Source organism: Aythya marila (assembly GCF_965140915.1).
Source record: "Aythya marila genome assembly, chromosome: 25".
NCBI classification, from domain to species: Eukaryota; Metazoa; Chordata; class Aves; order Anseriformes; family Anatidae; genus Aythya; species Aythya marila.
The window spans coordinates 4,756,798-4,780,242 of NC_139066.1; the positions used below are offsets into that span (position 1 = coordinate 4,756,798).

General features: G+C 61.8%; 2 protein-coding genes across 2 annotated transcripts; one reads left to right on the plus strand and one right to left on the minus strand.

Moving 5' to 3' along the window:
• Window positions 1-1,047: 1,047 nt before the first annotated feature.
• Window positions 1,048-4,530, minus strand: LOC309887373 (dickkopf-related protein 3-like; the record flags this gene model as incomplete). Its single annotated transcript, XM_082778996.1, has 5 exons — window positions 4,402-4,530; window positions 3,537-3,690; window positions 2,399-2,576; window positions 1,956-2,151; window positions 1,048-1,102 (listed from the first exon to the last, which is right to left on the minus strand). The coding sequence occupies exons 2-5, from the start codon at window positions 3,687-3,689 to the stop codon at window positions 1,048-1,050; spliced, it is 582 nt and encodes a 193-aa protein (XP_082635122.1). The 5' UTR covers window position 3,690; window positions 4,402-4,530.
• A 2,927-nt stretch (window positions 4,531-7,457) lies between these two features.
• PLXDC1 (plexin domain containing 1) lies at window positions 7,458-21,627 on the plus strand. Its single transcript, XM_082778775.1, has 14 exons — window positions 7,458-7,591; window positions 8,674-8,822; window positions 10,459-10,602; window positions 10,983-11,052; window positions 11,162-11,284; window positions 11,571-11,689; window positions 11,874-11,973; window positions 12,330-12,425; window positions 13,331-13,412; window positions 15,358-15,418; window positions 16,345-16,480; window positions 18,110-18,145; window positions 18,802-18,962; window positions 19,639-21,627. The coding sequence occupies exons 1-14, from the start codon at window positions 7,537-7,539 to the stop codon at window positions 19,756-19,758; spliced, it is 1,452 nt and encodes a 483-aa protein (XP_082634901.1). The 5' UTR covers window positions 7,458-7,536; the 3' UTR covers window positions 19,759-21,627.
• Window positions 21,628-23,445: the final 1,818 nt, after the last annotated feature.

The window sequence follows — 23,445 nt, forward strand, 5'->3', positions numbered from 1 at the left end:
CCCCCAGCACGTGGTCTGTCCGTTGTCCGCTGTGTCCGTGCCTGTCCCCCCCCCCATGCCCCCCCCCCCAGCACCCCAGGGTGCTGCCCTCACTGGGGGGGGGGGGGAGGAAGGGAGCCCCCCCCATCCCCATGCCTCAATGAGGGGGGGGGGCACCCCACACCCACCCCTCACTGTGGGACCGGGCTCGCCCTATTTTTGGGTCAGCCCCCCCCAAAAAAAAAAAACCCTGACCCCCCCCCAATTTGGGGTGATGCTGCGGGGGGGGGGGGGGCTCCTGGGGTCGCTGCCTTACCCAGACCACCAGCCTTGCCGGGGGGGGGGGGGGGCTCCCAGCCCTGCCGCTGCCAAGCCGCGTGCCTCAGTTTCCCCCCCCCCCCCCCTTTAATTAATTTTAATTAATTTTTTATTTTTTTTTCCCGGGGGGGGGGGGGCACACACTCGGTGTCACTGCCTGCCAAGTGCTTTGAGACCCCCCCTCACCCCCACGGGGGGGGGGGGCCAGGCAATTGCCCCCCCCACCCCACAGCGGGCAGAGGGTCGTCCCGTATTTATGTCGCCCCCCCCCCCCAAAAAAAAAAAAAATTATTTAAATCCTGACAAAACGTATTTTATTTATTTATTCTCCTTTTTTTTTTTTTTCCTTTTTTTTTTTGGGGGGGGGGGGCACTCGCCCCCCCGCTCGCTTGGTTCTTTGTAATAAAGAGTTCGGTGACCGAACGCGGCCGTGCCTGGTGGGGGGGGGCATAAATTGGGGAGGGGGGGGGCACACGGGGCTGGGGGGGGGTACAGAGCTTGGGGGGGGGTAACAGAGCTTGGGGGGGGGCACAAAGCTTGGGGGGGGGGCATAAAGCTGGGGGGGGGGGGGCACAAAGCCGGGATGGAGCAGGGCGCAGCCCGCGGGGACCCCAAATTTTGCCATATGGGGGGGTTGGGGGGGGGTCTGGGGGGCCGGGACCTGCCCGGCTGCCGTGGGGGGGGGGTCGGGGGTCGCTGGGGGGGGGGGCTCTGTGGGGTATTTACAGGGGGCAGCCCGGGGGTGGTGGCTCAGGGCCGCCGGCAGCGCCACTCGCTCTTCTCTGGCCAGTGCTCCAGCGCCTTCCTGCGGGGGGGGGACACACGGGGGGGGTCAGGGCGTGGGGGGACATCGGGGGGGGCATGGGGGACATCGGGGGCATGAGGGGTCATTAGGGCATGGGGGGACATCGGGGGCATATAGGGGACAGGGAGGTCACAGGGGGACATTGGGGCATGGGGGGGTACTGGGGGTACAGGGGGACATTGGGGATGTGGGGGGGGACATTGGGGCATGGGGGGACATTGGGGGGACATTGGGGATATGGGAGGACATCGGGGTGCGGGGGGGGCATTGGGAACACAAAGGGACATTGGGGCATGGGGGGACATCGGGGGGGCATGGGGGGACATTGGGGCATGGGGGGAGATTGGTGACACGGGGGGGACATTAGGGGTGTGTGGGGACATTGGGGCACAGGAGGACATTGGGAGCATGGGGGGACATCGGGGGCACGGGGGGGGATATTGGGGCATGGGGGGACATTGGGGTGTGTGGGGGGGACATTGGGGCATGGGGGGGATATTGGGGCACATGGGGGACATCAGGGCATGGGGGGGACATTGAGGGTGCATGGGGACATCGGGGTATGGGGGGACATTGGGACATGGGGGGACATTGGGGCACGGTGGGGATATTGGGGGCACGGGGGGGGATATTGAGGCACATGGGGGACATTGGGGCATGGGGGAACACTGGGGTATGGGGGGGACATCAGGGCACGTGGGGGGGACATCGGGGGCACGCGGTGACACCACCCCCTTCCCCAACCCCCTTGCAGCCTTGCAGCACCCCTTGAGACCCCACCTCACCACCCCCTTTTTTTCTCCCCCCCCCCCACTCCCACCACCCCACAACCCCCCCCCGTGCCCAGACTCACTCTGGGGGGGGCGCAGATGCCCTGCAGAGGAGCCCGGCCTGGCAGGGGCAGCGCTGGTTGATGCTGAAGGCGAGACCCCCGGGGGGGACGTGGCAACCCTGCCCCGCCGCCGGCCGCTGCTGGCACACCCGCTCCCCGTGCCGCCGCGCGCAGCACCCCCCCGGCCCGCAATCCTCATCCCGCTGGCACCGAGCTCCTGGGATTGGGATTAAAAAGATGGGGGGGGGTTAAGGGAAAAGAGCCCCCAACCCCATTTATCAATAGGGCCGAGCGCTCTATGGATGCGGGAAGGTGGCACCCACCCCGTTTGGCACCGCGGCGCCACCGTCTCCGCGTCCCCACCGTCCCCACCAGCGTCCCCCAGATTTTAGGGTTGGGTCTGGGGGGGGCTGCCCTGTGTCCCCCCCTAATCCCAGCCCCCCCCCCCCCCCCCCCCTGCTCACCCTCCTGCCCGTGGGGCACGGGCTGCTGGCACTTCCCGAACATGCAGAGCAGGCCCTGGGCGCAGTGGGGGTCGCGGCGGCAGTACTGCCCCACGGGGCGCGCGGGGAGGCACAGCCCAAAATGCTCGTCGCAGAAGTGACCCTGGGCGCAGGGGCTGGAGGGGCCGCACGCCGGAACCTGCACGGGGGGGCACACAAAAAGGTCAGGGGGGGTTTGGGGTGGGGACGCCCGTCCCCAGTTGTCTCCACGAGGAGCTCCTTGGGGTGGCACAGGAGCGGTGCGCGTGGTTTGGGGCACGGCTGCGGTGAGCGCACTGTGGGGGGGGTTTGGGGGGCAAAGGGGTGCTCGGGTAGGAGTGGGGGCTTCAGGGATTTTAGGGCAGAGCTGGGGGCTCTGCTTTTAGGGCTGGATAGGGATCCCCGAGGCTTTTAGGGCAGGACCGAGGTTCCTTTTCGGTGCCGTTGGCACACGGGGGCCCCATCTCCGCAGGCTGCCGGCCGCAGCGGCCGTTTTCCCGTTTTCCTCGGGAAAATAAAACCCGGCGGAGGTGAGAGAGGGCAGCAGCAGCGGTTGGTTGGAGGGGGGGGTGACAGGGGATGTGCCCACCCCACTCCCGGAGCCCCATAAAAGTCCTGCTCCAGGTGAGGCTCGAACTCACAACCTCGGCATTGCTCCGCGTACTGCCCTATAAGTACCGCGCGCTGACCGATTGCGCCACTGGAGCGCCCGCTGCCGCCCGCGCCCCCTCCCGGCTCCCAGCCCTGCGGGACCCCCCCCCCACCCCCAGTAACCCCCCGACCTCCCCCTGCACCCCCCGGCTGCACCCCCTGCGCCCACCCTCGCCACGAAGCCTGCGCCCACCCTGGCTGCAAATTGTGTCCCCCCCTCTTTCCTCTCCGGGTGGCTGCAGAGCCGTCACCCGCCCCTGCTACAAAACCTTCACCCCCCCACCTGCAAAACCTTCACCCAACGCTTTGCAAAGCCTTCATCCCCCCCCCCTCCTGCAAAGTCTTCACCCACCCCTGCTCCAAACTTCTGCCCTGCTGCAAAACCTCCAGCCCTGCTGCGGCTGCCTGTCCCCCTGTGTCCCCCCCCCCCCAGAAACCCCCCCCGGCTGGGGACAACGCCACCTCTCACCTCCTCCAGGTTGTCCCCAGGCCCCGCTCTCCTGCCCAGAGCGGCTTCTTCGGGGGGGTGCCGGGGCAAGGAGTACATCCAGGCCCAGAGGTGGCCGCAGGCGACGGGCAGGAGCGTGGCACCGAGGCAGAGGAGGGCCAGGACCGGCTGCATGCTGCTGGCAGTGGGGTTGGGGTGCTCGTTTCTGGGGTGCTCGGGGCTGGGGCACCCGCTATTTGTAGCCCGTGCCCTATCTGCCCCCCCCCCCCCCCACCTCCACCCCCCCCTCCCGCTGCTAAAACTGTTTGCCCACCTAATGGGGAAGGAGGAGGCAATCAGGGGTTAAGGGATTATCATAATTGCCAGCCTTCCCCTGGCTGGGGGCTACAGCCCCAAAGCAAACGGCCCCCTCGGAGCAGTCTGGCCCCCCCGGCGCCTGCTCGGCTCCAGCCCCGTGCTCTGCTCTTCCCCGGAGCCCCCCCCCTGCATTCAGCACCCAGGGGTGACGAGCTTTGCACCTTCCCTAATGGTGCTGCAAACGAGGTGTTTGCTGCCTGCCCCTTATCTCCCCCCCCCCCGGTGCTGAGTGGTCCCCAGACAGTGCCACCACCGCGTCCCCAGGCGTGTGTGTGTGTGGGGGCTCAGCCAGGGCTCCCCCCCACCCCCCAGACCCCTCCAATACACTTGGCAGTGGGGAGAGCCCCCCCGAGCTTGCTCCTGGCGGCTGTCCCAACTGGGAGCTGGGGGGGTTGTTACTGGGGGCTGCTGGTGGCCGGAGGGGAGTGGGGTACATCAGGGCCTCCCCTCCTGTGGGTTTCTCCTCGGGGCCTCCATCCCCAAGCCTCTGCTGCCCCCCCCCCCTTCCCCCGTGCCTCAGTTTCCCCACCTGCACAAGAGACCCCGACGGGTGCTGCAGTGACGTGGGGCAGCTTTGGGAGGGGAACCCAGCGGCTGCCGGCACCGGGGGCCACCCAAAATCCTCCTTTCGCCTTGTGCCGCTGCAGCCTGAGGGCCAGGACCCCCCCCCTCCCCGCGGCCACCCCCGCAGGCGTTTGCGCAGGAGCTTAGGGAGCAAATATTAAATATTGACCCGGCCTCCCTGGGGACAATCCCGGGCCACTTCCCCATCCGCCTCCCGCTGGGTGCTCGCCCGGAGCCGTCTCTGCTTAATCCCCGCAGCCGCTCGGCATCCCCCGGCCCTGGTGGCTTGGGGGGGGGGGCAGAGGGGAGATTTGGGGCTCCCCCAGCAGCTCCCAGCAGCTTGCACAGCCCGGGTTTGGCTTTGCCTCAACTCAGGGGTTTGGCTCCTTCACGCTCCTGCCTCTGCTGGCTCCGTGTGGCCCCGAAAGCCGTGACCACAGGGGAGTGGGGCGTGGACCCCCCCCCCCGGTAACCCCCAACCCCTATGTGGGGGTCCTGCAGGGGTGTGGAGGGGAGACAGTGCGTGTGCAGGGGTGTAAGTGTGAGCAGTGTGAGCAGTGTGTGCAGTGTATGCAGGTGTGTAAATGTGTGCAGTGTGTGCAGGGTGTACAGTGTGAGCAGTGTGAGGAGTGTGAGCAGCGTGAGCAGGGTGAGCAGTGTGCGCAGTGTGCGCAGTGTGCGCAGTGTGTGCAGCATGAGCAGTGCATGCAGTGTATGCAGTGTGCGCAGTGTGAGCAGTGTATGAAGTGTGAGCAGTGTGTGCAGTGCATGCACTGTGTGCAGTGTGATCAGTGTATGCAGTGTGAGCAGTGTGAGCAGTGTGAGCAGTGTGAGCAGTGCACGCAGTGCACGCAGTGCATGCAGTATGAGCACTCAGAGGCATGCTCGGTGCAGGCTGCAGGCACCAGAGCAGCTCGGCAGCTGCCTCCCAGCAGAGGGGGTATAGCTCAGTGGTAGAGCATTTGACTGCAGATCAAGAGGTCCCCGGTTCAAATCCGGGTGCCCCCTTGTTTTGGGGGGTTCCCCCCCTTTTTGCACCCCCTTTATTTGCTCCCCAGCCCCGAGGGGACGTGGCACTGCGCCGCCGCCACCGTCCTGCCGCCTGTCCGGCGCCGCGTCCCGGTTACGGGGCACTTCCCTCTCTCGTTTAGGGACAGATCCAGGTTTATTGGTGCTGAGCACCTTCCCCCCCCACGGGCACCCAGCTGTGCCCCCCCCGGGACCGGGCATCGCCCCCTCTTTCCCCTCCCAGGCAGCCGCAGGGCCCCACGGCTCCGCTGCGCCCCCGAGGCTGGGCGCGGGGCTGGGGGGTCGGGGTCACCCCGGGGCCCTCAGCGTGGGGAGAGCACCCAGCACCTGCCCCGGCACCCCAGGGTGCCCCCGTCCCACTCGCCCCCCTCTTTTGGGGCTGAGCCAACCGCGGGGCACCCCCCGCCGAGCCCCCAGCTGCTGCCCAAATCACGGCACCGCCACCACGTCCCGAGCACCTCGGGTGGCTCCGGGGGGCTGCGGTGCCGGTGACACCCCCGACCCCGCTCCCCCAACCCGGTTCCTCTTGGGGAACCCCCAAACCCCCGAGAAATCGGTTTTCCTGCAAAAAAAAAACAAAGGTTTGGGAAGCAAACCCACAGCCCAGCGGTCCCAGGGTGCGCTCCTGGCGCTTTGCACCGTGGCCAACGGGGTCAGGCCCCAGCCGGGGGTGAATGGGGGGGGGGCGAGGGCTGAGGGTGTGTGTGGGGGGGACACCTGCGCACCCCCCCACAGCAGCTGCGCTCGCTGTGCTCGTTGTCCTCTTGCTGCTTGTCACTAGATGGCAGCTGGACGCGTGCCGGGCCGTGCGCGCCCCACGCGCAGCTTTTGGGGGGCCGTGGACCCCCCCCCCGGGGCTGGGAGAGGTTGGGGAGGGGGCGAGAAGTTGAGCAAGGAGGGGGGGGGGACCTCAGCACCAGGCCTCTGCCCCCGGGCTGCCTGCAGTGGGGACGGGGTGGTGACACCCGTGGGCTCGGTGCCACCTCGGTGTCCCCCCCCCCCAGACCCCGGAGAAAAACCGGGACGGGCGGCGTCTGCTTGGCTGATTATTTAATTGGGGGGGGGGGAGGAAGCCGTGCCTGGTGCCACCCATCACCCACGTCCGTCTGTGCCATAACAGCGGGGCTGGGGGCGCAGGGCTGTGCCCCGAGACCACCCCAGGATGGTCCTGAGGGGGCCGCCGCTGCCCCGGGACCGGGGCTGTGGGGCTGGGGCCACCGAGGGTAGGGAGGAGGGGGGGGGCCGCGAGGGGCCTCGGGGTGCTGCTCCCACCCGTGGGCACCCGTGGGTGCAGGTGCCCGTCTGTGTGCTCACGGCGTGGGGTGCATGCGTGGTTTGGGGTGCACGAATGGTTTAGGGTGTGCACACGGTTTGGGGTGTGGACATAGTTTTGGGGGTGCAGGTATGATTTGGGGTGCACACACGGTGTGGGGTGCGTGGTTTGGGGTGTGCACGCAATTTGGGGTGCGTGCTTTGGGGTGCAGGAACAGTTTGGGGTGCACATGGTTTGCGGTGCATGGCTTGGGGGGCGTGCACAGTTTGGGGTGCACACACGGTTTGGGTTGCACGTATGGTTTGGGGTGCGTTGTTTGGGGTGTGCACATGGTTTGGGGTGCACGTATGGTTTGGGGTGCACACTTTGGGGTGAACACACGGTTTGGGGTGCGTTGTTGGGGGTGCGCACACGCTTTGGGGCGCGCACACGCTTTGGGGTGCTCGCTCGGGGTGCAGGCTCTGTGCGCCCCCTGTATGTTTTGGGGTGCGGGGGTGCAGCCCCTCTCCCCTCCCTCCCGCGCTGCTCCCCCCGACCCCCCCGACGGCTGCGGGATCCCCGGGCGGGGCAGAGGCTCCGGACCCCCCCCCGGGGCACCCCCCGGCTCCATCCCCAGGGGCCGGGCGCTGCCTCCGGCCCCCTGCCCACCCCCGGCCCCACCCCCGGCTCCACCCCCGGCCCCTGCCCGGGCTCCGGTTCCCGGCTCCGGCTCCGGTGGCGGCGGCTCGGGGGGGGGGGGGACACGGGTACCGGCGACCCATGGCGGGGCGCTGAGCCCCCAGCACAGCCGGGGCCGCGATGCGCTGGGGGGGCCTCATCCTGCTCTGCTTGCTGCCGGGCCCGCGGGGCGCAGGTAGGAGCCGGGAGCGTGGGGGGGGGACGAGCACCGTGGGGAGGGGGGGGGGTTCGGGGCTGAGCTCCGTGCCCGCGGTCCCGCGTGGCCGTGGGTAGCGGGGAGGGGGGCGCCGCGCCCCGGTGCCGCAGCCCCCTGCCTGCCGTGGGGGGTCCACGCGTGTCCGTCCTCGCCCCCCCCTCCGCCGTGCCCGTGGTGCCCCCACCCCGGCGCCTTGCTGGAGCCGTGGGGCTCCCCCCCCCCTTAACCCGTGGGGAAGGGGCTGGCGAGCGCGCCCCCGACCCCCGGAGCCCCCCTCCCTGCCGGGTCCACCCCGCGCCCCCCTGCCTCAGTTTCCCCACCCGGAGGGGCTGGGGACGGGCCCTGCACGGTGGCTCGGGGGGGGGGCACCGAGAGCTCGTTGAGGCAGCAAGGAGCCCCCGGCAGCCCTGAGCTCCCCCCCAGGGCAGCAGCTCCTGGCCCCACGGGTGGATTTGGTCCCCCCACGGGTGGATTTGGCCCCCCACGGGTGGATTTGGGCCCCCCCACGCGTCCCGGCTCTGTCCCTGCCGCGTGTCCCCGCGCCGTGGGCGAGCGCGTGCCGCCGGCGCTGCCCACGCTGTGCCGAGCTGCCAGGAAACCTCGTGAGCCTCCAGAGCTGGTCCCAAGCAGCTTCCTCATCCCCCCCCCCCACCGTGTTCTACCCTTGGCAGCCTCCCGGGGCAGGGATTTGGGGAAGGGGCTCCTGGGGTGGGCGCCTGGAGCCCCCAGGGCAGTGGGGAGCTGGGGACCTGTGGCCGGCTCAACCCCCCCCTGCTTGGACAAGGACAGTGTCCTGTCCCTGCTGTCCCCAGGGCTTGGTGCCCCCTCCTCGTGCACAGGGGAGGGGGCAGCTCTGGATGTGTTTTGCCTCTTTTTGCCCCCCCCCGGCCTTGTCCTCTCCTGCCCGTGCCCCCCTGTCCCTGTGGTGCCCCTTCCGTGCGCCCCCATCCCCGTGCTGCTCATGGGGCCACCAGGCTCGTGACACCGAGCAGTGGCTGCCCTGCTGGGGGACAGGGCTGCTGCCACCCTGACGCCCTCCTTGTGCCCCCCTCCCTTCCCAGGACGCCCCCCCGGGAGCCCCGCGGCGGGCGAAGGGCGGCTCGGAGCTGGGGAGCCCTCGGCGGGGCCGGAGGGGACCCACATCAGCCAGGACCTGGTGGGGCGCAGCCTGGCCATCGACACGCTGCCGGCCAACGAGACGCGGATCGTGGTGAGTCGGGGGCCCGATGCTGCCCCCCCCCGAGCCCCCCCAAAGCAGGATCCAGCCCCAGGGCAGGATCCGGCCCCCACCACCACTGCCCCGAGCTATTTCCAGGCTGGGCAGGGAGCTGGCGGAGATGCTGGCCCTGATTTAAGGCATGGGGCTGGATCCTGGCAGCACGTGGGGGGGGTAATTACAGCCTGCTGGGGAGGCGGCCGTGCCTGGGGGGCTGCTCCCAGCCCTGCCAGGTCCCCGGGGGCACCCAAGGGCCAGCCCTGGGCTGGGCAGTTTGGGGACGCTCGGCTCGCCGCTGTGCCACGTTGCAGTGGGGGGGGCTGCTGGGGGCACAGGGCTGGGGGGGGGGAACGTGGGGGGCCCCAAGCTCGGAGCAGGACGCTTTCCGTGGGGTGAGGACCCCGCTCTGGTGACCTGTGACTCGTTCTGGGGTTTGTGCTGGCAGCTGACTGTGGATTCGGTGGGATTAGTTGACGGAGGAGGTGGTGGAGGAGAGAAACGGAGCCGCTGGCAAAGGGACCCCCGGGGAGCTCCAGGGGGGGCACCACAAACCCCAGCAGGACTGGGGAGAGAGGGGGGGCAGCGGAGGAGGTGGAAGGAGAGCGAGGAAGAGACCCGAGGGGCTGCAGGGAGGAGAGAAGCGATGGGCGAGGGGGGCGCAGGGCGAGAGGGGCGCAGGGAGCGCGGCTGCGGGGCTGGGGGGCCCCGGGCTGGCTCCAGCTCCCTCCCGGCCTCGCTCGTTGACCAGGGCTGGGGCCGGAGAGGGGCCAGGAGCCAGGAACATCCCCGATGTGGAAGCGTTTTTAAAATCCCAGCCCGAGCAGCCCGACCACAGCACAGCACCGAAGGGCGCCGGGAAGCCGCAGGGAGGGCGCGGCCGCGCTTGTGGGTGCCGGTGAGGGGAAGGCAGCGATTTTTCGGGGTTTGGCGCTGTCGGGGGGCGAGCAGCCCCCACCCCAAGAGCAGGGCTGTGTGCCAGGCCAGGGACACTGCTCCGCTGCCAGTCCCTGCCTCTCTCCGTGCCCTTTTGGAGAGCCTCTCGCCCCCAAAAACGCTTCGGGTTCAGGGCGCCGGAGCCGTGCGGCGCTGCGCTGCCCCTTGTTTGTGTCCCCAAACCTCTCCCGGTCCCGTAAGCGAAGCGAGGTGACAACAGGCGAGGACATCCCAGTGAGTCAGCGATGAGCTCAGGGGCTCGGCAGCCAGCTCCTCCGCGCTCCCCTCCTGGCTCCTTCCCCCCCCCCCCCTCTGGTTTATTGGGAACACATTGGGCAGGCGCGGGGGTGGCGAGGCTCGGCGCGGGGGTTTTGGGGCTGGACACCCAGCACCCGGCTGTCCCCGTGTCCTGGGGTCCCCGGAGCCTTCACACGGGGCCGTGTGCTGGGATGAGGCAGTGCTGGCACAGCTCCTCCGTGCCTCAGTTTCCCAGCGGTGCCAAAGGGGCTCCCCAGGGTCCCTCTGGGGGAGAGACGGGGGGCTAAAATTTTGGTTTGCTGTAAGGGACGAGCTGGGGAAGCTCCCCCTGGAACCAGGACCTGCGGGAGGGAGAGGAGGGCAGCAGCTCTCCCTGACTTCAGCCGGAGCAGGGAAATTGCAGCAAAATGAGGATGTTTCTCCCCCAACCCCGCTGCAGGAGGACAACCACAGCTACTACGTGTCCCGCACCTACGGCCCGGGGGACGCGCGCCTGCGGGGGCTCTGGGTCGACATGGCAGCGGCCAACAGGAGCCACGTGAAGATCCACGGGATCCTCTCCAACACGCACCGGCAGGCCTCGGTGAGCCCCACGGGACCCGGCGCAGCCCGAGCTGTCCCCGGGGTCCCCTCTCCCAGCAGGGATTTCCCCCCCGGGGGTGGGGGGCAGCTCGCCCCACGGGGGGGTGGCAGCAGCTCCTCCGCTTCTCCTGGTGGAGAGCAAGGCCTGGGAAGTGTTTGGGCTTCCCCAGAGCCTTGGGGGGGCAGAAGGGGACAGGGGACGAGCTGTGGGTGCTGGGTACCCGCTCCCATCCCGCTCCCATCCCTCCGTGCACCGGCTCCAGGAGCTTGCTCCGAGGCAGGGCAGAGCTGGCACCGATGGGCACGGAGCCATCCCGGTGCCCGCACCCCGAGGTTTTCCCCCGCCTGACTGCTGTTCTCACCCCCCCTTTTCCTCCCCAGAGGATCGTCCTCTCCTTCGACTTCCCCTTCTACGGCCACCTCCTGCGGCAGGTGACGATCGCCACGGGAGGTGAGCCAGGGGGGGGGGCTCGGCGTCCCCAGGGGCCGGGGGCTGGACGCAGCCCCCGGTGCGAGCCACGGCCTCACCATTCGATTCCCTCTCCTCTTCCTCCCCGCAGGGTTTATCTTCATGGGGGACGTCATCCACCGCATGCTCACGGCCACGCAGTACGTGGCACCCCTCATGGCCAACTTCAACCCCAGCTACTCCCGCAACTCCACCGTCCAGTACCTGGACAATGGTGAGCGCTCACCCCGCCACCAAACGGGGCAAAACGCAGCTCTCCGACCCAAAAAAAAACAAGGGCTGGAGATGGGTGGGGAAGGGGGATGGAGCGGCGGGGGATGTTTGGTACCTGGGGGTGTGCCTGGTGGGTTTGGGTAGGGGTTTGGGCTGGGGTGTTTGGCAGGGGCTGTGCTCAAGGAGAGGTGTCGGGGAGCTTTGCAGGGGCACGATGGTAAACGGGGCTGTAGGGGCGCACGGGGTGGGGAGAGGTAAGAGGGTGAGCTGCTCTGCTCTGCCCCCAGGGACGGTGTTCGTGGTGCAGTGGGACAAGGTGTACCTGCAGGGCAAGGAGGACATGGGCAGCTTCACCTTCCAGGCCGCCCTGCACAGCACCGGGAGGATCGTTTTCGGGTACAAGGAGGTGAGAGGCAGGGGGGGCACGGCTGGGGGGGCGGCTGTAGGGCCCGTGGGGATCCCATAGGTCTGGGAACCATCGGTGCACCGAGCCTGGGCGTTCCCGGAGCCACCGAGGTGCCGGGGGGCTCCGTGGAGTGGCCCCATCCCGGAGCAGGGCCGGGCTCCATCGCGCCCTGTCCCCCCTGCAGATCCCGGTGCCGGTCCTACAGATCAGTGCCACGCAGCACCCCGTGAAAGCCGGGCTGTCCGATGCCTTCATGATCCTCAACCCATCTCCCGAGGTGCCCGGTGAGTCTCAGGGGTGCACGACGGGGGCAAGCGGCTGCTGGGACCCCTCTCAGGGTGCTGGGGGTCTCCGGGGGTCCCTGACACTGTGGCCCGGGCACCCTGAGCCCAGGAGAGACCCCTCTGGCTCCCGGGAGAGTGGGGGAAGAGGAGGAAGGGGGCAAGGAGTGAGGGAGAGGCTGGTGGGTATCACGGCCGAGCAATGCGCCCCTTTGGGGCGATGCAGGGCTGCACCACCTCCACTTGGGCATCTTTTGGGCATGGTGAGGGGGCCGTGGGGCCGTGCCGTGGGGCTGTGCCGTGGGGCAGCGCCGTGGGGCCGTGCCCAGCCTCATGCCCAGCCTCCTGCTGCCTTCCAGAGTCCCGCCGCCGGACCATCTACGAGTACCACCGCGTGGAGCTGGACACCAGCAGGATCACCAGCATGTCGGCCGTGGAGTTCACCCCGCTGCCCAGTAAGTCGGGGGGTGAAGGGGGGGAACCCTTCGCTGCCTTGTTTTCCCACCTCAAGGGCATCCCGTCCCGCTGGCACCGTCCCGGCATCTCCGTCCCGCGCTGGTCCTGAGCACGTGGCTGCGGTCGTGCTGCTTGCAGGAGGCAGCAGGGCTGGAGGCTGCGCTGCAAATGTGCTCCTTGCAGGAAAAAAAAGAGCAAAAAATCAAAAAGAGATCAGGGAGCAGGGGTGGCTCCTTCCACCTGCCCGGCTGCTGAAGTCCCTGCTCTCTGCCCCGCGTGCTGCGGGCACTTCTGCTGGGCGCTGCTTCCCCTCCAGCCTGGCCACGAGGCAGTTTCCACGCCCCCACAGTCAATATTTCGGTGAAATCTGCCTCGCATCCCGCTAAGCAGACCCATTTTTAGCGTTCAAAGGCGAGGATCCACGAGGGAAAGTCGTCATGCGGTCTGTAAATACGGAGCGGGGAGTAAATCTGTCACGAGGACACCGAGGCTGCGCGCTCAGACAGCCCCCCCAGGGTATTTTATGGCAGCTTGAACAGCAGGCAGGGCTCCCGCAGAGCAGATCATAAATAAGCATCCTGCACATTTATTTTTGTTTCCTTAAGGCTCGCTATTTTGCTCCCCCTGGCAGCCAGGGCAGATGAGAGCCATGTCTCCAGAGGAGCCACGGGGTTAGCAGAGCTGGCCTCAAGGTTTTTTTTTGATGGGAGGGTGTTAATTTTTCACCTTATTGAGGTCAGAAGGGAGGAAGGGGCGAGGATCCCTGTGGGAAAGGGGCGCTGCTGCCTTTTGGGATGGGAACCACTGTTTTTTTGCCTCCAAGGCTTGCTCTCCAAAAACCAAGCACCCTGGGGCAGGTGCCGCCCGGCACCTTGCTGCTTCACCTCTCCTCTCTCCTCTGCAGCTTGTCTCCAGCATCAGAGCTGTGAAATGTGCGTCACCTCGGAGCTGACCTTCAACTGCAGCTGGTGCCACGTCCTGCAGAGGTAGCGTGGACGAGTCCCTTCCCACCTCTCCTCTCGCTGACGCTTGGTGTAGCTGGGGGAGCGAGCGTCACTCCAGGGCTCGCCTCCTGCCATGCCTCTATTGCTGCTGCTGGCTTTTTTTTTTTATTTTTTTTTAAGCGTTTTTCTTTTTATTAGAGCTGTCTCACAGCCAGCGATGAAGCAGTGGCCTGATCTCGGGTTGCAGGCAGCTCGGGGGTGACGCTTCCTGGGGCGGGTGGGCCTGGTCCCAGCGCGTCGGTGCAGAAGCTGAACAAGTTGGGGCGAGAAATAAGGCCGAGGCTTTTGTCCGGGAGATGTGAGATGGGGGAAACCGGCCCTGGCTCGGGCTGGGGCATGCAAGGAGAGCAGGGGATCACGGACATCGAGGACGGGGATGCTGGCTGTACTGGGAACACTGGCTGTACTGGGGGACGCCGGTGTGCTGCAGTCCCAGCGCTGCAGCCATCCCGTGCCCTGCTCTCCTTCAGCTCCAGCAGGAGGGCGTTTAATGAGGTTTTGCAGCCCCGGTTATGTAGAGCTGGCAGCAGGGGAGGGGACCCAGTAACACACATCCTCGTCTCGCCCCGGGCTGCGCTCGCTGGTGATTCCTGCAAGGCACCGGGCAGGGATGGGGGGGACAGGGACGGTCTGCAGGCATCGCAGAGGTGACCCCATCGCTCAGCACAGGCTGGAGCATCCCCAGAGCCAGGGGACGATCGTTTTTCAGTGCCAGTTGCCCCACTGGTGGAGGATGTTGTGCCCTCGCCGCTGAGGGATGCGTGAAACCAGAGGTGGCTCCGGTCACGAACCCAGGCCTAGGATGCCCCCCGGTCTGGGTCTGGTTTGGGCTGAAACCCCAGCATTTGAGCACTTTGTCTGCTTGTTTCATCCTGACAGCGTTCCCAAGCCTGATCTTCCCAAATCCAAGCTGCTGTCACTTGCGTTTTGCTCTCCTCACCTCCGGCGTGGTGACTCCTCGCTGCTTTGCCCCACGCGTGCTGCAGCTGGAGGCGCACGTCGGCGGCTCGGTCCCCGAGAGCTTGGGTTACAAACGGAAAGCTCGGATGGCCGAGGGCTTACGTGTGCTGGAAACTGCAAGCTAGAGCAAGTCTGCTCCTATCGTCTTGGCTCCCAACCGGGCTGGTTTCACAGAGCCAACGCGATCTTTCCAGGGAAGCTGGGAGGGTGGCTTCGAGGGTTTGGACTCGCAGCCCGAGTCCAGCTCAGTGTTTTAACCCCCCGCCGTCCTTTCAGCTCTCTCCTGGGCAGTACACTTTGTGTTTTTTGCTCGTGCTGAGCCCCCAGTTGTCACAGGGGCTCTGCCACAAAAGCGCTCAGCGACTCAGCAGGACCTGGAGCTCTTTGTGGCTTCTCTTTTCTTGGTTGGTAGTTGGGAAAATTGCTGCTTGTACGGGCCGAGCCCGTGTTTCGTGTTTTGGTAGTCCCCAGAGGCTTTCCAAAGGTCAGCGTACTGCTTCAGTTCTTCTGTTTCTGTAGCTGGTGTTTTCCCAGTGTCCGCTATAATTTCGTTAATGTGCTTTTCCTGTGCAGATGTTGTCAAGAAAAAAAAAATAAAATAAAATCACGGAGATCTTGACCTTGCCCTGGCACAGAGTCCAGGGAATGGAAACTCAAACTCAGCCTATATATTTTTTTTTCCTATTCCCCCGCTTCTCTGTTTTCCTTGGAGAAGTAGCGCTGACCATTTTCCACCTCTGTTAAGAGGAACATTTGGGTCCTTCCAGCACAGCTGGATTGGAAACCCTGTGCCTCCGGAGACCTGCGCGTGTCTCATCTTTCCCCTCCTCTCCTGGTTGCCTGTACCCACACGCGGTGCCCCTCGGGGAGGTGTTTGGGGTTCCTGGGCAGCTCAGGGGCCCTCAGCACCCTGCTTGTTGCTGCCTGTGAGCTCCCTGCCCCACGTTAACCCCGTTTCTTGCCGCAGGTGCTCCAGTGGGTTCGACCGACACCGCGAGGAGTGGCTGTCCTACGGCTGCGGCCAGCAGGTAAGGCTGGGACCGGGCACTGGGAGTGGTGCTGAGCCCCAGGCAGCACCACGGCCACGTCCCAGCTCCAGCAGTGGGCTCTCAGCTCCACTTGTCCCGTCCTGGATCCGATGGGGCATCCCGAGAGAGACGTAGACGTTCCCGTTCCAGCAGGGCATCAATGGGGATGTCTCCTCCCTACCCATTGGGGTATCAGTAGGGACGTCTCCTCCCTGCTCCTCTGGGGCAGCTAAAAGGTGTCCCAGTCACACCAGCACCACTCCTCGCCTTGCTGGTCGGTGCTGGGTGCTCGGAGACCCCCCCCAGGATAACGCCCGGTGCAGCCAGAGCGCTCCGGGATCGTTTTTCTTCGCCTTCTGCAGTGGGACTCTTGCTCCCTCCCTCTGAAGCGTGAAGAAATCAGTCCTTGGGATTTTTTTATTTATTTATTTATTTTTCTGTCCTTGTTAGCACAACTGCCTCCACGTTGGATGAACTCCGTTCTTTGTCTCAGCGAGATCAGCTCGAACAAAACATCTGTTTCTGCTTTGGGGCTTTGTTGTTTTGGTTTGCTTTTTTTTTTTTTTTTTCTTTTTTTTTCTTTTTCTCCCCGCTGAAAACTCATCTTTGTTCCCTGTTTACCGAGAGGGGGCTGAGCGAGGGAAAAGGAGGTCAGCGGCCCGATCCCCGTGTCCTGGGGTGTGAGGGGGTCAGACCGTGGGACCTTGCCATTGCCACCCCCTAACTCAGCGCTCCCCAAACTCTTCCTCCTGCTCTCCAGCCCCTTCCCCTCCAGTTCTGACACCCCGCACCACGTCCCCTTGTCCCACACCGGTATCCGAAGCCCAACCAGCCTTAGGGCTGGGGAGCCCAGACCTTACCGCTGGCACCCCGGTGCTCATGCGGGAGGATTTCTAGGGCCACCAGCCGCTCCGTTTCCCTTTCAGTCCGACGAGAAGAGCTGCGAGGATTTGGCAGAGGACGACCACTACTCGGCCCCCCCCAGCAGCTCGCTCTCGCCGCCGGGGGAGGACGTCGCCGCCTCCACCTCCTCGCTCTTCGTTGACGGCCTCACGACGGAAGGTACGGGGTGAACCCCCGTGGCACGGACACCCCATCCCCGGGTTCCTCCATCCTCGTAGAGCCGGGCTACATCCACCCAAATCCCCTAAGGAGGCGTTTGTCCGAGCAAGGGGGGGGGGGCAGAGGTGGGTGCTGGCGGCGGTGGGATGGGGAAGGAGCAGCCCAGGAGGCGAGACCCCCGATGGGGAAAGGGACGGGGCAGCCCCCATGCAGCGTTACGGGTGCGTCGCTGCCTTTTTGTGCTTCGTCAAGGTCTGAGGAGGCGACAGACCAAAGCCTAAGCCCCTGGTGGTTGGGTTCCCAGCACCATAACGGAGGTTAATGCTGCATACAGGGGGGGCTGGCTCACGTTTTTGATGTGCTTGGTTCTCGCTCAGGGCTGGCAGTCGCACAGCAGGGACGTGTGATTGCCCCCTGCTCACGAGCGGTGCTCGTCCCGGCATAGGAAGGCTCCAAATAAAGCCCCGTCCTCCCCCCCCCGGGACACCCCTGTTCTGAAGCTTGCTAATCCTATTAACGCAGGGCTCGCTCCTCGGGTCCTAGCGGCAGGTATCGCTTCAATTTCGCTGCTTAATAGTCCCTAACGCAAACTGCTAATTAGAATAAATAGAAAGGAACATTAGTAATTGTCCTTCAGCGATGGGAAGGAGCTGGCAGGGGGAACGGAGCGCCTGGCTGACAGGGCTGACTTTGAAAGGAGCAATTAAGGGAAGGGGGAGCGCGACACCACCGCGGAGATTATTTCCCAACTCATCGCCAATTCTTGGAAAAAGAACAAGAGGCTTTCTGTGACGTAGTCAAGCATGAAGTTAATTTGTAATCTTGGAAGGAAACAAACAGCCAGCTGCACCAGGCAGCGAACTTTTAGCTGGAGCAGCGCGGCGAAGGCAGAAGCCAAGTGGAGGCGTGGGTCCACCCCTCGAGGCCATCCCCATGCGTGCTGGGGATGCTCGTGGCCGTGCCAAGTGGCCGTGCCTCGTGGCCGTGCCTCGTGGCCATGCCTCGTGGCCACACCATGGCTGAGCCGAGCCCAGCAATAACGGATCTGGCTTCGTCTGGACTCTCGAGGGCACTGCGGTGGGGAGCATCAAGACCCAAAGGCTTGTGCAGCACATCCAAGCCTTGTACAAGACATCCTGGTGCTTCTAGAGAGAGATTTAAAAAAAAAATGGAATTAAGGAAAAAAAAAAAAGGGAATTGGATTTTGAAGTCCCATGGAAGGCATCCACAGGGCAACGTCCCCGTGATTTATTGGGGCTGTACTGGCAGCACGTGCTGTCGTCTGAACACGAAGTCATCCCTGACTATCCTGCCTTGCACACCAAGCGTATTTAGGCTACTAAAGACTGTTAAAGACGTATCAAGCCTGTTTTCCTCAGATGTTTGTGCTCCTGGTGCCACCTTTGTGAAGGAAGATAAACCACAAGGCACGTGCTTACACCATGGTGCTTTTTCCTCGGGGTGCCTTTCCCTTCCACTATAGTCCGAGGCTGAAAACTGGGTAAATGTGTAATTGCTGTGCCAAGAGGTGTGTGCTGGCAGCGTCCCTGTTACGGAGGGATAAAAGAGGGTGGGAAGCATGGAATATGTCGGAAGGCTCCTAACGTTTTTGCTGTTGCTTTCTTGCAGATGACACAAAGCTCAACCAGTACGCAGGGAGTGAAGGTAAGGCCCCGAGCTCCTCTTCAGCTGCTCCCGCTCCGTTCCAGGTGGGAACAGGGCACACTGAAATCAAATGCAGGGGAGAGTTGTGATCAGGTGAAAGTGAGATTGGAAAGATGTAATCAAGATCAGAATCCCACTGTCCTTACCTTAATACCATTTCAGGTTGTGAAACGTGAGGGTTGAGCCCAATCTGTCCTGCCCTGATGCTCTTTTTCTGCTTCTCCCACTTTTCTCAGTCCTGCCAAACAAACCACGATGAGTTTCTCTCTCCATGCACCTCCCTTTCTTTGCAATTTTTACATGAGCCCGAAGTCCTTTTGCATTTCTCCAGCTCTGCCAAAAAAGCACTCTGAAACTCAACTCCAAAATGCATCCTTCCAAGCAACCAGCCAGCATGTAAAGGGTATGGGTCGAGGAAGGGGGTCCCTGCAAGGGGATTATCCAATCTTTCAGACCAGCTATTGGCATAAAAAGGGCTGCTGGAGCCTAGACAACAGCTCTCCGTGCCTCTTGCTCTCTTCCCCCCTTGCTGAGCAGCAGGCTGAGCGCTCAGCCCTGCACGCAGGGCTCTTGGCACATGGTGCCTCGCTTTTCCTCTCTGTCCTTCCTTTCCCTGAGGTCTCAGCCCGGTTCCAGACCCTGGATTCTTTTTGCAGGGGTGGGAAGCAGCCTCCCGGCCAAGGCCGCAGGCGCCCCGGTTCACACCGGTACGATCGTGGGGATCGTCCTGGCCGTGTTGCTGATCGCAGCCATCATCCTCACTGGGATTTACATCAACAGCCACCCCACCTCCAACGCCGCCCTGTTCTTCATCGAGGTGAGCAGAGAACCTTTCCCCAGCCCGTTTTCTCTTCCTCTGCCATCAGCACCAATGCTGCCCTTCCAGAGAAGGGCAGTGAGCAGCGAGGAGAGGGGATCTGTGATAGATCTCACGTCCAAGTTTCTTTCCGTGCCCCTACAGCCAGAGCCAATCTCCCAGTTTCCAGCTGATGATGCTTCAAACTTAGGCTCCCTCCCTCCCCCAGTGCTTTATTTTGCACTCTTTCATCCCCTCCCTTTCACACCTTGCCTTCTCTCCCCGTACAACGTGAGAGGTTTCCACCTGCCTCCACGAGCAGTTGTACACGGGGGGGGGGCTCACTTAATGGAGCTCGCGGCCTCTTGGATTGCCCAGCTGGATTTTGTTGACTAAAACTCTCAGATTTTGCTGATGGATGTCATGCCATCAGCTACCGCGTAAGGCTCTAAATGGAAGAATTTAATTCTCGGAAGGATGGGGGGTGTCCTTTCATCCTCTTTCCACCCCCTTCCCCATCTCAACCCTACCACTGGGTGAACTCAGCGCAACCGTAATGCGCTCTTTACAGCGCAAAATGATTTTTTTTCCCTTCGCTAACAAAAATCTGAGCTTCCACAAAGCCAGCACTATTTTGGGCTGAGCCACCCGTTACCAGTGGCTCCTGACGGCTCTGTTTGTGTCTCTCTGCCCGCAGCGGCGGCCTCACCGCTGGCCGGCCATGAAGTTCCGCACCCAGGGCCGCCACGCGACGTACGCCGAGGTGGAGGCGGCCGGCCACGAGAAGGAGGGTTTCGTGGAGGCAGAGCAGTGCTGAGCGCTGCCTTCCCCCCCACGGCCTCGCACCGCCCCGTCCCACGCCTTGGGGGTCCTCCGTTACCGCAAAGCCTTTCCCCTCCTGGAAAAGGAAGAGCGAAGTAGAGGGAAGCGAGCGAGTGGAGCACGAGAGGAAGGAGCCGGGGCCATGCGGGGATGGGAGCTGCTGGGATTCCTCACGGGATGGCAGAGCCCGAAGTGGTGTCGGGATTTTGGGATCTGCCCGGCTCCGGAGCCCTTCACGTGTCGGTAGAAAAGAGTGCGGCCCAATTTTTAGCTTGGCTCGGGCTTTTGTCTCCTGGTTGGGTTTTTTTCCCCTCTGTGTGGGGCTGAGCTCTCTGCTCCTCCGCCAGGACTCTGGATGTGGGCCACATCTCAGCAGAGCCCCCAATTTTTCCCATGTGCTGCCCCCCGGCTCTGCCAGCACACAGGGAGGTGAGGCTGGGAAGGGGCCGGTGGTGGCTGCAGGGCTGTAAGGCTGGCTCACCAGGGCTCACCTCTGTCCCATCCCCTCTCCCCCAGCTCCCTCCCTTTCTCCTTTGCCTTCTTTTTAGGGGCAGTTTAATTTTTATTTTGGCTTCAGGGCTGAGAAGCCTCCTGGCCTCCTCTTCAGCCTGCACCTCCCTGGTTTCCATTCCCTGCCCTCCTCTCCCGTCCCAGCAACTGCTGCTTCTTCCCCCTGCTCCAGGATTAAGGGAAACCCGATGTATTTTAAGGGCAAAAACCCCGCTGAGGATTCACCATCAGGATGTTTGTGAGCCAGAGGCTCTGATGCACTTTCTCGCATCCAATTAGTTTCCTCAATTACTCACTACAACCTCTACCCTAAAGGACGCAGAGGATGAAAAAAAAAATCTTAGATTCCTTCAAGACACATCTTCGCCGCACAGCTGCTAGTCCAGCAGGCGTGGAGTAGGTTTTAAAGGCAGAGGATGGGGACAGAGCCCAAGCAAAAGCCCCGTTCCCCCATGGGCTACAGCCCGAGGAAAACCCTCCTTCATGGGAGCATCCCATAAATAAAACACAACAGCCTTACATGCCTTGATCCATTGAAAATCTGGAAAATGCTTTGTTAACATCGTAGTATTCAGAGCCTCGAGTCAGTGGATTTTTAATTTTTATTTTTTTATTGCATCTGTGATAGGCCCTGGTCTGCATTGGTAGCGATACTGTGATCCCAGAATCTGACCCTACCTAAGGGCTTCAGCACCAGACCTCTCAGGGTTGTTCTGCTCCTTCTGTGCAATCAAATCCAAGACTAGTCTGCAGAAATGCTTATCCTACTTCCACAGCCCCCAGCCAGAGCAGGACTGGTCCCTAAGCTGAGGACAGATGGTATGAAAAAAGGCAGAGTCCAAAGTCCAGTGTCAGGTAAAGTTTATTTTTTTTTTCCACCCATCAAAAACAGGTGTTGGTTGTATGGGCTTTTTTTTTTTTTTTTTTTTTTTTTTTTTTCCCTCTTGATCCTCAGTTATTTATTCTGATATCATCTTTGGTGCATATTTTATCCACTGGCTGGTTCAGCTGTCACTGGTGGTGATTACTGCCAAAGGCAGGGTCTGTCTAATTAATGTCTTCCTTCTCATCTGCTGAATTTATATAGCCATTAAAGATAAATATGGATGCTTTGTGGCATTTAGACCCCAGATTATACTTTCTCATGTGTAGCCACTAGGGAGGCTTTTGCTGCATCTTATTATGGCGTAAAGGCACCAAAACACTCTGACAGGGTAAGTCAGACCAAGCTGTGCCAAGCTGTTATGACCCAGACAGTCTCTCCTTAGATGTATTTTGAAGATAAACCTTATCCCCAAATAAAGCTTTCAACTGGAAAGTATTTTTTTTTCTTTTTTTCTCTGTTTACCTGAAGAGCTCAAAGGAATGCTGTCTTTTTTTTTTTTTTTTTTGCCCTGGATCTGATCTTTGAAATGGTTATAAGCTGGCAAGGACTTTTCTCTGGATTTCAATCTTTTCAAAAAATGGCTTTGTTTTTCCTCTTTTTCTTGACGTGCATACACAATAACAGCAAGATTTTTAGGTACTCCTCTTCTTCTACAGCCCCCAGAAATGCTAGGTAACATCCAACACGTCTGAAATGCTGCAAATTGACAAGAAAACCGACTTTATATAGGAATTGAGCTGTATAAATCACTGCTGCGTTACTACGGCCAGAATCTTAAAAGAATTCAAAACAGGATCCGATCCTCAGGTGGAGGAAAACAACATCCAAGTGCCCTAGCACAGAAATGGCTGAGATGCATACAATATACCACAGGACAGATGCCAAATTTGGAGTGCCTGGAGTCAGAAAGGCTTTTTTATTATTTTTTTTTCCTTTTTTATTTTTTTATTTTTCCTTGACACAAAGAAACAAAACAAAGCAGGTTCTTCCGTATTCTGTAGTTGTTCAGTAGATGTTTGTTCTACCTTCTCCTGAGGAGTGTGGTTGGGGGTAGTGTCAGGTTAGCAGCTCCCATTGATTCCCCAGGTGAGGTTCATGCCCCAAGCTGAAGGTCTGGATCCCCCAGTCCAGGCTGCGTAACTGGGCAGTGCTCAGCTCCCCCTACCTGCCCTGGAAAAGCAAGGCACTTGTGTCTCAAGGAGGAAGGAAAAATAAAATAAACATGTGTCCTACCTCTCATGAGGCCTGGCTCTGGGCACAAGAGCTGGGAACGACCTCTTCCACCTTTTCCGTGCTCGTGTCCTTGTAGTTGAAGAGGCGGTCTATTAAATTCCAGAAAACCCAACTGTGGTGGTGCTGATGCCTAGAAGAAAATGAATCAAATGTCCTTACCACCACCAAGAGCTGCTCTGCTGTCAAAGGAAACAGGAGAGCAGCACCAAGCCAAGCACACCCGGATCACCACTCCTCTCCTACCTGCACAGCTCCAACTTCAGGATGCCAGCTAATCTCACTAGTCCCAAGGGCCAAAGCAGGAACACGATGGTGACAACTACGCCATAAAAAGGTTTTGGTTTTCCTTTTACTCACGGGGCTTCTCCAGCCGTGTCCTGAGGCGTTCCTCTGGATTCCAGGGCTCCCAGCACTGGAGCTTCGAAGCAGACTGTGACGTACCCGTGTCCACGGAGCTGTCTGTTTTATTGCTGTCGTGGGCTGGGGCTGTCAAACACAACCAGCTGCTGCCTCCCAAACATGGTCCCTTGCAACTCAGGCAAGGCAACTGCTGTCATCGGGCAGAAAATGACGTCGCGGGGGGGTCCTCGGCTGCTCAGCAGCTGTGAAAACACACCAGGGGCTTCGGCACAAAGCCAGGTCCTGCTTCTGCTCCCACTAGATCCGGGGCATCAGCGCATCAAAAAGTTTTTGGCATCGATGGGAGCAGGACCCAGATCAAAAAAAAATATTCTCCCACTAAGTAAAAGCCTACTTTCCACATACTTGAATTTACAGCACAGTCGGACTGTTTGGGGGGACTACAGGCACTTTAACTGTCTTTTAATGCAATGTATTTACTATGGATAATCTGCATGGAATACGGTCTTAATATTAAAAAAAAAAAAAAATCCTTTTTGGACTGCTTTGTTTTCAAAATAAAACCTGCAAAGGATTGCTGGTCGTGTTATGCAAACTTCTAAGCACAGTGGGGATTATTTTCACCTTGCATGCTTTTAATGGCCATTGTAAGTGTGCACAGATCTTTTTTAAAGCCATCCTTTGCTGGCTCAG

Bases quoted from the DNA above. Each gene is read 5' to 3' on its own strand.
- PLXDC1 (XM_082778775.1), top strand. From the start codon at position 7,537: ATGCGCTGGGGGGGCCTCATCCTGCTCTGCTTGCTGCCGGGCCCGCGG. The intron at 7,592-8,673 runs GTAGGAGCCGGG...CTCCCTTCCCAG, and splicing joins GCCGGGCCCGCGGGGCGCAG to GACGCCCCCCCGGGAGCCCC. The intron at 16,481-18,109 runs GTACGGGGTGAA...GCTTTCTTGCAG, and splicing joins TGACGGCCTCACGACGGAAG to ATGACACAAAGCTCAACCAG.